The sequence below is a fragment of the Schistocerca serialis genome, chromosome 8, assembly GCF_023864345.2.
Source record: "Schistocerca serialis cubense isolate TAMUIC-IGC-003099 chromosome 8, iqSchSeri2.2, whole genome shotgun sequence".
In the NCBI taxonomy this organism is placed as follows: Eukaryota; Metazoa; Arthropoda; class Insecta; order Orthoptera; family Acrididae; genus Schistocerca; species Schistocerca serialis.
Window position 1 is genome coordinate 629262677 of NC_064645.1, and position 13520 is coordinate 629276196.

The 13520-nt window shown below is 35.0% G+C and overlaps 1 protein-coding gene across 2 annotated transcripts in view; it reads left to right on the top strand.

Annotated features, from left to right (window-relative positions):
- Nucleotides 1-10184: 10184 nt before the first annotated feature.
- LOC126416485 (uncharacterized) overlaps nucleotides 10185-13520 on the top strand; it is a 34881-nt gene continuing 31545 nt past the window's right edge. For both annotated transcript variants that reach the window (XM_050084222.1, XM_050084223.1), the window contains exons 1-3: nucleotides 10185-10238; nucleotides 11953-12071; nucleotides 12161-12313. In XM_050084222.1, coding sequence (XP_049940179.1) covers nucleotides 10206-10238; nucleotides 11953-12071; nucleotides 12161-12313 — 305 coding nt within the window. In that variant the 5' untranslated portion in view covers nucleotides 10185-10205. The remainder of the gene's footprint in view (nucleotides 10239-11952; nucleotides 12072-12160; nucleotides 12314-13520) is intronic.

Below are 13520 nucleotides of genomic sequence, written 5' to 3' on the forward strand. Positions count from 1 at the left end.
GCTTTTATTGAAAAGAAAGCAGAAAGGATCATTACCACAAGCAAAAAAACTGACTATTACAAACCAATTTTTTCCAGATTAGGAGCTCAAATTGTATTAAGCCAATATATTTTCAGCTGCTGTGTTCACACAAAGACAAATCAAGAGACCTACAGAAAAAGAAAAGAAGTTCATCAGTACACCACTCACTACAAAGACAGTATAGACAGCCCAAGATATCAGTTAACTAAAATGCAGACCAGCTTCCCTGAAATTATTTAATACTTCTTTTTTTGTCATCAGTCTTGTGACTGGTTTGATGCCACGAATTCCTCTTCATCTCAGAGTAACACTTGCAACCTACATCCTCAATTATTTGCTGGATGTATTCCAATCTCTGTCTAGGAATATTCTGTCATTACCAATCAGACAATTTAGAACTAAAATTTTAGAGCAACCTTTGTACAGTATAGAAGAACACTTCTCTGGTGATAGAACAGAGTCTACCTGAACTGCAACTCAGTTCCAGTGAAAACAGTAGCAACTCTGCTATTTTACTCCATGATTGTCTTGTTATTGTTACGTAAATTGTAATCTAGTTCTTAAATTTATATTTTATAGTACCTAATTTAGTGTCATAGTTTAAATGGCAATATTTCATTAATTTTATTGTAATAATATTATTGTAAACTTGATGCTGTCTGTCCAACCATGGCTGGTGAATGACAGAACTGGTAATTAAGTAATAAAGATAACAATAACACAGGTTAGCTGTGCTCTCAAAATGACACAAAGAGGTATTAAATGTAACTTCTTTAAAATACCAACCAGTCTGAGTCACTTAGCATTATGTATTCTTCACATCTGAATAACCACAAACCAACTTTTTCACATTTCATGAAACATTCATCTGCATCTACATCTACATGGATTGCAAATCATGCTTACGTGTGTGGCACATAACAACATATTCCACAAGGGTATAGCAGAAACAAGTTACATTTTGACTTTCTTCATCATGGTTCATATCCAGCTCTCTACTGCTGCTGCTACTACTACTACTACTACTACTACTACCACTAGCCAGAGAAAACCTAACCCAACAATACATAATTTTTACAATGATAACTAATACAGTATAGCACATCGATTTTTAAGCAGTATTAATACTTAAGTAGATTATTTTGCACCTTATACTAATTGCATTTTGTTAAGTTGCGAATAAACAATCAGTTTTAAACAGTCTTTCATAATAAGAAAAGAATGTAAATAAAAATTATAGGTCCCCAAACACCAAAATTGACCAGTGAATTAACATCAAAAATATATGTTGTATTATCAGTGTTAACAAAATATTAAAAGTGCAAAAGGTGTATTGGGTTGTATGATTGACTACAGTTGTATTGTCATCTTCTTTACTCCATAATCATACATGTATTGTCATTACAAGTGGCAGAATTCACCAAATACATTATAATATTATTGAAGCATTTTTTTTTTTTTTTAGAAATACTGTCCAATAACCAGTAGTAGCTCATACAAGTGACTGAAACAAAGTGATTATGTGTGTGACAAAATACATTCCATATTTACTCTAATATGTCATAGTTCACATAGTGTCTTGTAATAATTTATCAGAGAAAATGCACAACAGTATTTCACGTATTTCATTTCTTAACAAAAGTCACTAAGCCCAACAGTCAGTCCTTCCTATGATAAGCATTTTCCAACTCTCCTACAAACAACAACATAATTCAGTAAAGATATTCTCAAACACAGATTAAAGAAAACACTTGAAATTTCTTACACACCAATATTACTAAATTTTTGCTGATGTGAATACATGTACTTCTGGAGACTGATTGCACATATCTGTTACATGAGTTATTACCAGGAGGAGACTTGACATATCTTGCTCATTTACTTGGTCAACTGGGACTGAAACATGTCCCATTATTTAAAGAGTGGTATATGAACAAAATCTTGTCGCAGAAATTACACAATCATTTGAAAAACTACTAGGCTGGATTATGCTACTCCGGGTGGACTGTAAGTATAGATAAGAATATTGTTTGTGAAAGATGTGTTGGCTAGGAATTTGAAAAGAGTTCCTGGAATCATTTTATGTATCCATGTTAAAACTACCCTGTATGGTAAATTCTGCAAAAATCTTAATTACTGGCTTAGTCAATTAATGAAGTGTGCCTTATGCATAAAAATCAGGTCAACGAAAATGTAATGGTAAAAGTGGGAATCTAACAACAACAGAGACAAAATTTGAAAAGAAAAATGCAACTGCTTCTGAACTTTACTGTTAATTAATTGTTAAGGTAATTAGTTTCATATAAATTAAACTATATTACTGAAAAGTTGGAATGCCGATATGTATAATTAGTGGTGTCAATAAGTCCATAAATACATATCAGCTCACACAATGTCTACTGTTTCACAATTCAGTAAAAAGCTTAATTATCCAAATCATTCAATTACCAGCACTTTCTTGAAAACTACATACACTAGAAGAATCAGCACATTAAAAAGAACAGCCTGAATGATGAATCTAAGTCAAAGTCAGCCTAAATAGCATTTTGGAATATTTATGCAGATGCCACACATCTATTACATAAGTAACTGCATCCAGATTTGATGGGTAGTAAAGAACAAAAAATTTAATTATTGTCAGGAGTGAAAATCATAACACACTGAATAAATTCAGCTTGCTATGTCTCAACTGTGATCTTTGTTTAGTTAATATCAGATTGCCGTATCTGCATTTTTACTAACTGAAATGTATGGTATAATAAGTCAATACAAGCTGAATTTAAATGTGAACATTAAAAAATGTGGACTTAAACCTTAACATCATTCTGCATATTTTATATTTGATAGGAGAATGTTGTGCAGTGAAATCAGAGGTGAATTAATAATATTGAGAGTCAAGACAAAGTATTTTGATTGAAATTCTGTTTTATATTGAGGATTATAGCAGGTAATGTTGATTAGAATGCTCATCACACTAATTTGAGGATTATGTCATTCTTTGAGTGGTATAAAAAGTAATGAATGAAAGGATTTGTGAGAAATGATAATTCTGAATTTAGACAGTCACTCAGTGGTGTGACAAAGTACTGCCCCTCACTAATTTTATTTGTGGGTCACATAGGCTGCATCTGAATACTTCTGGCATGAGGTTACTTGAGTAATTGCCAGAACCATCTAGTAGGTCTTTAATGTTACAAATTCTTCCAGAAAAGGAAAGTACAGAGTAAATACAGTCACATCTGAAACATTTACTAGCAAAGGTAAACACTGCATATGATGTAAGAGGTGTGGGACAGAGAGCGGTAATGATAATAAGGTAGAGTTGGGGGAAGATGCTTTAGTACTGTCTGTGGGAGGGAGTATGGCTGTGGCAGGGACCAATTGGCAGTCTTTCTCTGCATCCTAGACAGGACTAGTCCAGCAACACTAAAAAAATTGCAAAGTTCAATTACAGTCAGAATATTTCTAAGTCCAGCAACCTAGCAAACTAACAGAATTTCTCTAACTCCAACAACTGTCAAAATTATTTCAAGGTTCAACACCAGCTTAAATATTTCCATGTCCCACAGTCTAGTAAACTAACACAGCTTCTCCAAGTCCACACAGCAGCCATTTTACCACTCGTATCCCGACACTTGCTATCATGACTGCTTGCAACTCCAACCAACAAAACATTGCCTGCTCAAGTACCCCTCTGTCTTTATTAGAGAAGGAAAGTTGCTACTCACCATATAGTGGAGATGCTGAGTCACAGATAGGCACAGTCAAGGTATCCATTTTTCAGTGCCATTGCATTTACATGTAGCTTTACCATTTGAATGCCTTTCAGTTTACACAAATGCAGTACATATCAAAGGTTGCTTCTTTCCACAGTGCATATTGTGATATACTTATAAATTTTCTGAGACTGTTATTTCTCTCATAATTTGAATAGTATTGAAATCATGCTCTGTGGTATAAAAGTTTAAACAAAGAGTGATCAGTTACAAATAGTGTAAAGTTATTACATTATAATGTGCTATTATGATGGGGATGAGGTTGAAGATGGGCACTGTTGTGTGTGATCACATGTTTTTGATATGGCCTAATGAAAATTTTCTTGACTCACAAGTATCAAGAATTTGAATTCACCATTGATCATTTTGCAATGAAATAGGCTTCATTATTGTAATATAATACAGGACATAGTAATAGATGTGGGCACATAATAATAAAAAAATGTCAGTTAACTATAGTATACATATTAAGCACAGCAATAATAAAATACACTACAGGAAAATCTCTAAGAGTGAGTGTCAAGAAGTTATGCTATAGCATAGTATGGTACAAACTCTGTGCAATAATATTTTGATAGGGTATAGAGGACAAAATTATACAAGACATAGAAAAAATTATACAAAACATAAACAAAGCATATACTAATACAACAAGCAAAAGGAAAATTTGTTAAATGCTAATATCGTCTTCAGGCATCTCAAGAAAATTTTTAATATGGTAAAATGGGTGATCTATAGGTATACCACTAAATTTCAAAAATTTTTAGATCCATAGACTGAACATGGATTAGTAATTTGTTGAAAATTTTGAGTTGGTTCACTTCATGAGAATTTCCAATTCTTTCAACCTGTGCTTTGGTATATCTAAGTTATCCTCAGCTCTGGTGTCGTGTTCATGATTATTGCCTCTAGCAGCAAATACTGAAATATTACTGGTAATATGGAGGACAAACACTATGTATAAGTTTATAATTATTTGCGTAATGTGGAAAAAGCTCTAATAATACAAAGTATACATTAATTCTCAACTTCTTTACTAGACCAGAATTCTAAATTGAATTGTGCTTCTTTTTGCCCTTTTCTCACCTGTGTACAGTCAGGACAACAAAAGTTATTAATTTCCACAGTTTATGATAATTTGTATATCTTTGTGACTCTGTAGCTCATAAACTAATTGTGCTACAAGATTAATTAGATATTTTTACTTTTACACAGCTATGGTGCTTCATGCACTTTGTATTGGGACTAGGGTTTTAAAATGTGCATTAGGTGGCTGCATGTTTTTGCAGTGGACACAAATTCCTTTGTACCTCATGTTTCTGGTCAAACCTGGCTACCTCCTGCCCTTCCACTTCGACAAACCCATCTGTGGGCAAACTGCTTTGGACGGATATGTGATATATACTGTTGTCTACAGGCCAGGCATAGAGCTGCCTCTACCGCCACACTTTGTACTGGTGTCAATCTGTGCCTCGATTAGATTATATTAGATTAGATTGATTAGATTCAGTTTTCATTCCATAGACCAAAAAATGAGATGATTCTCATGGGTGTGGAACATGTCAGAAAGTATAACATAAAAAAATAAAACAATTGAATATAATACTTACCACCCTGATCATTTCTCAGGAGATATTCAAAATAGGCTAATATGATGCAGTAAACTGGAACAGCTAATATTTACAGAATTAACACGCTGGCAGAATGTAACACTCTTATGCACTATTAATAAATTTATCATACACAAAATACCTAATCTTGACTTTTGTGGCCAATTGTTGTCAAAACTGAAATCTAACAGATATTTTTACTTAAGCTGGCCTAACAGTCTCTGTTAAGGTATTCATATGTGGAGTCTATAGGTTTATTTTCTCAGAAAAATATATGCTCTTTCATTAAACATGTATGTACAATTTTCTTTGTGACAGTGTGACAATACGGAATACAACATGGGAGATTCTTGGCTACCTTACACACATCATCTTCCTGTACTTGAAGTGACAACTTTGATTTCAAAATTTGTTTTTCATTGAGTCAGAAGACTTTTTCTAATATTTTAATAATGTTTAACACTGCTTCTGATACACATTCTAGGCTCTCTCATCAGTTACATAATTTTGAGTTGGGTTATTGTAAAAACCTTTTTCTCAGCGAGACATTTACTTGCTCAAATTGGAACACAGTACACACCACATAACATGTTTTTCTTCTTTACTTGTTTTGCAGTTTCTCAGCTAGATAATTGACTGCTCTTTGTCATTTGAAATCTTGTCTATGTCAACTGTATCTAAATTTGCACTTACAGGTATGACTGCATCATTGTAGTTTTGTGACCCTTCACAAGCACACTTGTGTTTTAGGCAGCCAATGAGGACTTCAACAGCTTTATAATTGCAGTTTTTCTGTTCCTTTTGGTGATTAATTTAAACCATCAGAAAATTATGTCTAAAATATGCTTTTGATGCAGCAGAACCTTAAAGTATCTGTTATTTTACTGCTGCTGAAACACTATGATTTAAAAATTCTTAAGGAAGATCAACTTTCATTTTACCATAACGACCTCATCTTATTACATTTACTTGTAGGTTCCAAGAAATGTTCAATTTTTTCTCTTTGCCAAAATCGTAATTACAGCTTTACAACAAGCTCAATGGAGACATTTGGAAGTGAGAAATATCTGTCTTCAATGGCTTTTTTGGGAACAATGACAGTCAGGAATTATTAAAAGGTTTCTCAGAGTATTCAGAATATGTGCTACACCAGACATGAAATACAGTTTTTAACACAATTCTTGTGATTCATCTCACATTGATCAGATTTGAAATGAAGCAAATAAATGAAAACAAGTATTACAATATGATACAGAATTTAAAGCTCTTACATAAATGTTCTATGAATAAAGTAAACTTAAGAAAACAGTAGTTTGAAGGGAAGAGAACAGGAAGGAAAAAGAATTTTTTTCTGACAGGAATGAACTTGCAAACATTGCATCTGTAGTCAAGCATGTTACCCTCATGCTACCAGTGATACAATTGTACATGTATTAAATAATGTGACATATAAATTGTTGTTAAGTAATCTACACTGAGAGAAATGTTTATTTAATTCACATAATCTAGCATACTTGTGTGAAATATATCTTTCCCTCCAATTTGATATTTTGCTTGTTCCTGCAATCCTTTCACCTTGTGGAATTTGTAAAAAAATCTGCTACCACTCTGTGCCCTTGAATAGTATTTTACTGCATAATAATGTGGCATTCTTCACTACACACATTATATTAGGCTCTTAAATTATAAAATGAGTCTGTATATTTCACACACATCTGTATACTAAGATAACCACTAATTATATCAGTTCTCTCATTATTCTCATGTACGACTTGGGTCCAAAATGGCTGCATTGTACCAGGTGAAGTTCAGCAGCCTAATGGCAGCTCTCAATTTTCAGCAACCTGCACATAAAAAGTTGTTGCTGCTTTCTTTATTTAGGGCTTTCTCCTGTAATTTTGTTTAGGCAGTGCTTTCAAAAAAGGATGGCTACAGTAATCCCTCATTTGACAGTGAATTTAGTGGTGCAGAAAGTGAAAAAGACTGTGATGTTACATCATTAGAGACTGAAAGTGATGACAGTTGATCAGTTGAGTGACAAGTGCTTGCCAGTGGTATGAGATAAATACATCCACTATGCTCCAGTATGCTTTCATCTGCTCACTATGTTTCTTCTTTCCGTCTTAAGACAATTTTGAACCAGACTTTTTAGCTACCCTGGCTTGGAATTTTTCCATTTTCAATACTCTTTCCTGATAGGCTTTTCTGTTGTTTACATCTTTTGTTGTTATATTGTTCTAAATCCTTTTTTATTTCATTGAGTCAGCTTGTTGTGGACTTCCTACCCCACAGATAATTGAAAATCTTATTAGTTAATCTACTGTCTTGCATTTGAAATAAATGTCCAAAAAACATGAGTCTTCTTTTTGTCATTATGTCTGAAATATTTTTTATATTTTGGTATATTTCAACATTACTTCATAATTTCCAGCCATCTGCTGTGTTTTTTGGTCCTAGTATCTTCCCTATAATTCACCTTTCAAGTACTTCTGATTTATCTAAATTGTTGTTTAGTGTCAGGTATTCACTTGCATATAGGCATTCTGGCTTCACTACTGTGTTGTAATGCATTATTTTTGCATTTTTGGATAGACACTTTTTACTGTAGAGGTCTTTGGCTCTCCCCATTTTACACTTCCTTTCCTCTATTGCAGATTTTTCCAAAGCATTTTCTGGGATATCTCTCCTAGAGACAGAATTTTTTTACTCTCTCTATTTGACCAATATCTGTTTTCAGAAATTTTGGAGCGTCCTTAATGTTTGTTATAAATTTTGTTTTTTCTCCAGAAATTCTTAAGCCAGTTCTCCTGGCTATTTCTCTCAGGAGATTTATTTGTTATGGCAGATGCCACATTTTCGAAAAGTATAGCAAAATGATTGCAAATGAAAGACAGTTGATTTCAATCTTTTTGCTCCCTGTTCCTAACTTTATAAGTTTTTTGTTCCAAATCCTCACTGTTTTCTCTAACGCACTATTAAAAAGAATTGGGGATATGACATCATCTTGTCATACACCTGTTTTTATTTTGAAAGGCTATGAAATTTCTCCCATAAATTTGACTTTACAGACTGTATCTGTAATTGTTTCACAGATTAGGTTTGCTAGCTAAGACTTTACAACAAATTCTTGAATTATTTTATCTGTGGTTTCTCTGTCAACAGAATCAAAAGCTGTTTTGAAATCCACAAACATAACTACAATATCCTAGGAATTAAGTAATTTTTGGTGAATTACTTTCTTGATATTAAATGTTTGTTCTGAACATGACCATCCTTTCCTAAAACCTCTTTGATAATCACCTAAATGACTGTCTAGCTTTGTTTCTATTCTGCTTAATAAAATCTTGGAAAATACTTTATATGCTATTGGTTGTATAGAGATTCCCTTCTAATTGTTTACATCCTATTTATTACCTTCTTTTGTGGAGTGGATGTATCAAGGCAACTTTCCAGTGCTGTGGGATTTTTTCTGTTTTGCAGATTTCTTCAAAGAGTAAATTTAGCTTCTATGCTATATTTGGCAAGGACCACTTCAAAAGTTCAGCTGTAATAGAATCTTCTCCACTAACTTTGTTGTTTTTGAGGGTTTTAATTACTTCTTCAATTTCTTGCTTGGTGGTACATCCATAGTTACCAGTCTGAAGTCTGCAGTCCCATCTAGCAAGTGACAGGGAAGGGGGAGAGGTAGGAGTAACAACCTCATTAAAAAAACCTGGGTCCATCTGGCTCTGGATGGTAGTACCATGTGAGGGCAAATGCCTAGGGTTACAAATGAAACCCAGCCAATGGTCCCGAAGGTGGAGGAGGAAGTGTGATTTAATTCCCAACAGTGGACACAATGGAAGAGCCTAGTGGAGTGAACCATGAACAAAAATCAAATTTCAGACTAACAATCCAATCTTGGAATTCAGTTCCTTACTTTGTATGTAATACTCAGGACTTTATTATTGTTGATCTTCAAAATTTTGTAATTCATTATGTTGCGCTTTAAAGTTATCTTTATAGGTCTATAGATAATGTAATTCATTATAGGATGTTTTTCAATGTTGTTGTTGTTGTTGTTGTTGTTGTTGTTGTGGTCTTCGGTCCTGAGACTGGTTTGATGCAGCTCTCCATGCTACTCTATCCTGTGCAAGCTTCTTCATATCTGAGTAACTACTGCAACCTACATCCTTCTGAATCTGCTTAGTGCATTCATCTCTTGGTCTCCCTCTATGATTTTCACCCTACACGCTGCCCTCCAATACTAAATTAGTGATCCCTTGATGCCTCAGAACATGTCCTACCAAACGATCCCTTCTTCATGTCAAGTTGTGCCACAAACTACTCTTCTCCCCAATTCTGTTCAATACCTCCTCATTAGTTATGTGATCTACCCATCTAATCTTCAGCATTCTTCTGTTTTTCAATGGTGAAACAATATTTTTTGGAACATAATTTGAAAAACAGCAATACATTAAGGGGTCAAACACCATACTGCACATAGCTGACCTACTTTCTCTCCACCTTGACCATGCGCACTCCTCAGCAGCACTGCACTGCACTGTATGCCACCCCTCCCCTTCCCCACCCCAGCCTCCTCCTTACCCTCACCCTGTCACCATTCCCATCATGCATCATACACTGGTGCTGCTGCTGCTCGCAGTGTGGCTACAGTTGCCTGAGACTGCAATTGTGTGTGGGGGAGTTGTGTTTGCGTGCGCGCGCGCGCGCGCGCGTGTGTGTGTGTGTGTGTGTGTGTGTGTGTGTGTGTGTGTGTGTGTGTGTGTGTTGTGTGTGTGTGTGTCATCTATTTTTGATGAAGCCCTTATGGCCGAAAGCTGTTTTAAAGGTTAACAATAGATTTTGTTCTTGCCCAATGTTTGGCATTGAGTGACAAATTTAGATTCAGCCTAAAATGTTTTGAGTGATATTTTTACTATGATTCCCATGAACCTCACCCTGAGACATTGTAACAGATTGATAAATTTTAAATTTTATAATTTTAATTTTACAAATATATAGTCAAATTTTTTTATTGCACTTAGGATTATATACGTAATCTTAATTGCAATACATTGGAATATATGGGCCTATTCATTCACATGTATAGCTCTTCTGGCTGAAATCAATTCAGGTACAAAATACAACTGATTAATTGTATAAAATTTACCAACAGATCAGGCCACTCACATGATAAGGTACATTGCTCAACATATGTGCACTATCTGTTGAAAAGTGAAGCACTCCGAAGGGGAGGAGGAAACCCATGAACCTTCATTGGTTGAAATATGTGTAATATTGCTTCAGTGATTATAAAATTAATTCGTATTTGCAAAGAACTTGACAGCACGAGCCTGTTCACCTGTATGATGTTACACCTCATCTGGCCTGGTTGCATGCACTGATTCGGCTGAGGAGCAGGTTGTCATAAATTTGTTGTATACTTCATTTGCTGGGTATTGGCTCTGTGAGAGAGCTAACATACAAGCTTGTCCTTCACATGTTGTATTGGACAGAGATCTGGGGATATTGCTGGCTACTGGAGTGCCGGCAGCCCATCAAGGCACATGCTGAGTGTTGACAATCCTTGCTCTGATGGAAAATGGCACCAAGATATATTCACATGTGGGGTAACACATGAGGCCACAGGTCATCCGTAACACACCATTGTGCCATCAGAATTCTCTCAATCATTACCAACCATTACCTAAAGTCCTAACTGATGGGTCCCTGCAGCCTGATTCCAGTAGTAATACTGCTGCGCTTCTTCAAAACATTGGAAGAATGGAACTTCTTCCCAGGTCACCGCCATAGTCATCTAGAGTACTACTCTACACGATGCTATCGTCAGCAGTCCAAACTTCTCAGTCAACTCCAAATGCAGCCATTTGTGTTGTGGTATAAATGAAGCTTACACATGGGATGGTAATTTCCTAGTCTAGCTACTGGCAGTCTCCGACCAATGGTGTGTGATGATACAGAATATTGCAGAGAGTCCATTACATGTTCTCAGAGGTCAGACGCAGATTTAAAAGGGTTATGATGCAATCCTTGCTTGTGGTAGCCAATGTGATAGATCAGAAACTTGATGTTTAGTGTGCCTGCCCACAACATAAAGCAATCCAGCATTGGGCCACTGTATGCCCCACAAATCTGGATATTACACAGTTTGACCAGTCAGTTGGGTGGTGACACAACTGAGACTCTCTTTAAACACTCAGATACTGTTAACAATGTCTCACATAGGTACACAGCATCTCCATGTCCTTCAGAGTGATCACTCAACATCTGACATTGTTCATGACCCTCACATACTCTATGGTCACAACGCTAAATATGGACAACGCTAATGCACTCCGGTCATTGTTCTACCTATCACAAAAAATTGCCTTTATATCATTTACATATCTGCCAATGCTGTGTACTTGTATGAAGTTACTCTGACTTCCAACTGAGTCTTCTGGAAGCTTCACATTTTTTATTAATCTGCTGCACAGCTTTTCTACTGTACTGTGAATGGTTACATCATAGATTATTTCATTTTGTTGTTATAAACATTCCAGAGTCTTCAGCCAATATATTTTGATAATGGCGCTTACAATCACTCTTATGAGCCAGAGTATTTCAAAAAATGGACTGATTTTTCGTTTCTTGAAGGAAGGGCGAATCTCTCAAAATACAGGTACTAATGAGTTACCTATTATTTTGTTGTCAAAACGCAGTTACACGTAAAATTTCTTACTAATATTGCTTGAGTATCTTTTTTTCCAGCTTATCTCAAAACTTAGAAGAAGTGAAGACAGCTCTACCACTTGACCTCTCTGAAATTTCAAAACATGATGCTCCTTGTGTAGAATGGTATGCACTGAAAAGATGCTGGCTAAAGAAACCTGGAGTTACCACAATTTTTAATACTTTAACAAGGTTTGTTTGGTTTCATTAATTTGTATCAAAAGGTGAACTCACTTTAAAAAATTGTAAGATAACAAAAAGACAGAACGGGGAACCCTTACATATCTTCAGGATATGAAACTATGAAGCTCCAGTACTGCTGATGAACACATTTAAAGTGAAGAAAACTTATCCTACCTTTTAAACACAATTTGTGTGTGTGTGTGTGTGTGTGTATGTGTGTGCCCCCTCAGGGAGGAATGAGGATTTGGTTTTGTAAGGTTGGAAAGGGATAGGTCACTAAAACCCCAATTTGAGAGTCTCCATCTTGGTGAACGATGAAACAAAACAAAGATGAAATTGAAGCCATTAAAGAGCATAGGAGGTGAAATATAGTACACTGGTAAGCAGAGTGCCAGATGAAGAGTGAAGAGAAATGAGTAGTGTAAGGAGGGAAATATCAAGATAAAAAAGTTGAACAGTGAAACACTACCAATGAGAATACAGAGAATACACTGATAATGGAAAAATATATTACCAATTATGACCCCCCCCCCCCCCCCCCACGGGCACCACCCTTTTCCACTCTCATTATAGCCATTAAATCTACCAAAGTCTAATTGCAATGTTGTTAATTATTCCAATTTATGTAATAACTGGACTTGTATTGGAGATTACAAATCTTCAAATATTTAAAGCATGAAGTAGAGGGTGAAAGATTTAGTAAAAAAAGTCTTGCACTTAACTTGATTCTCATTGTTTATTGTCAGTTCTTCTCTTTCTTGGCACAGTAGTTGCAGTTTGATGATTCCTTCACACAAAAGCTGCCAAGAGGTGTATGAGTTTGGTTTATCGATACATTAAATGATTAATGCTGTGTAGCAGAAACTTAACTTCTTTTCAACATTAATTTATTTCATATTTTGTGGTTTCCAAAAGTTAACACACTTCTTAACAAGAACTGATAACTTCTAGCTGTCTCATGCCAAAATGCAACACACACTCTCTCGACATGAACAAGAACAGTGATATTAATAACTGCAGTAAAGGTATGTTTAAATGCTTGATATATCACTGTCCTTGACCAAAGAATTAAAATTGATTAACGTTTCATGAAATCAAAATGAAATACAGGCTGATTTTTTTAAAACAATTATCAAAAACATTAAATATAAGAACAATACTAGACCTAAATATTTTCAACTTCACAAATTAATAGAACTGTGAAGTAAATTAGAAA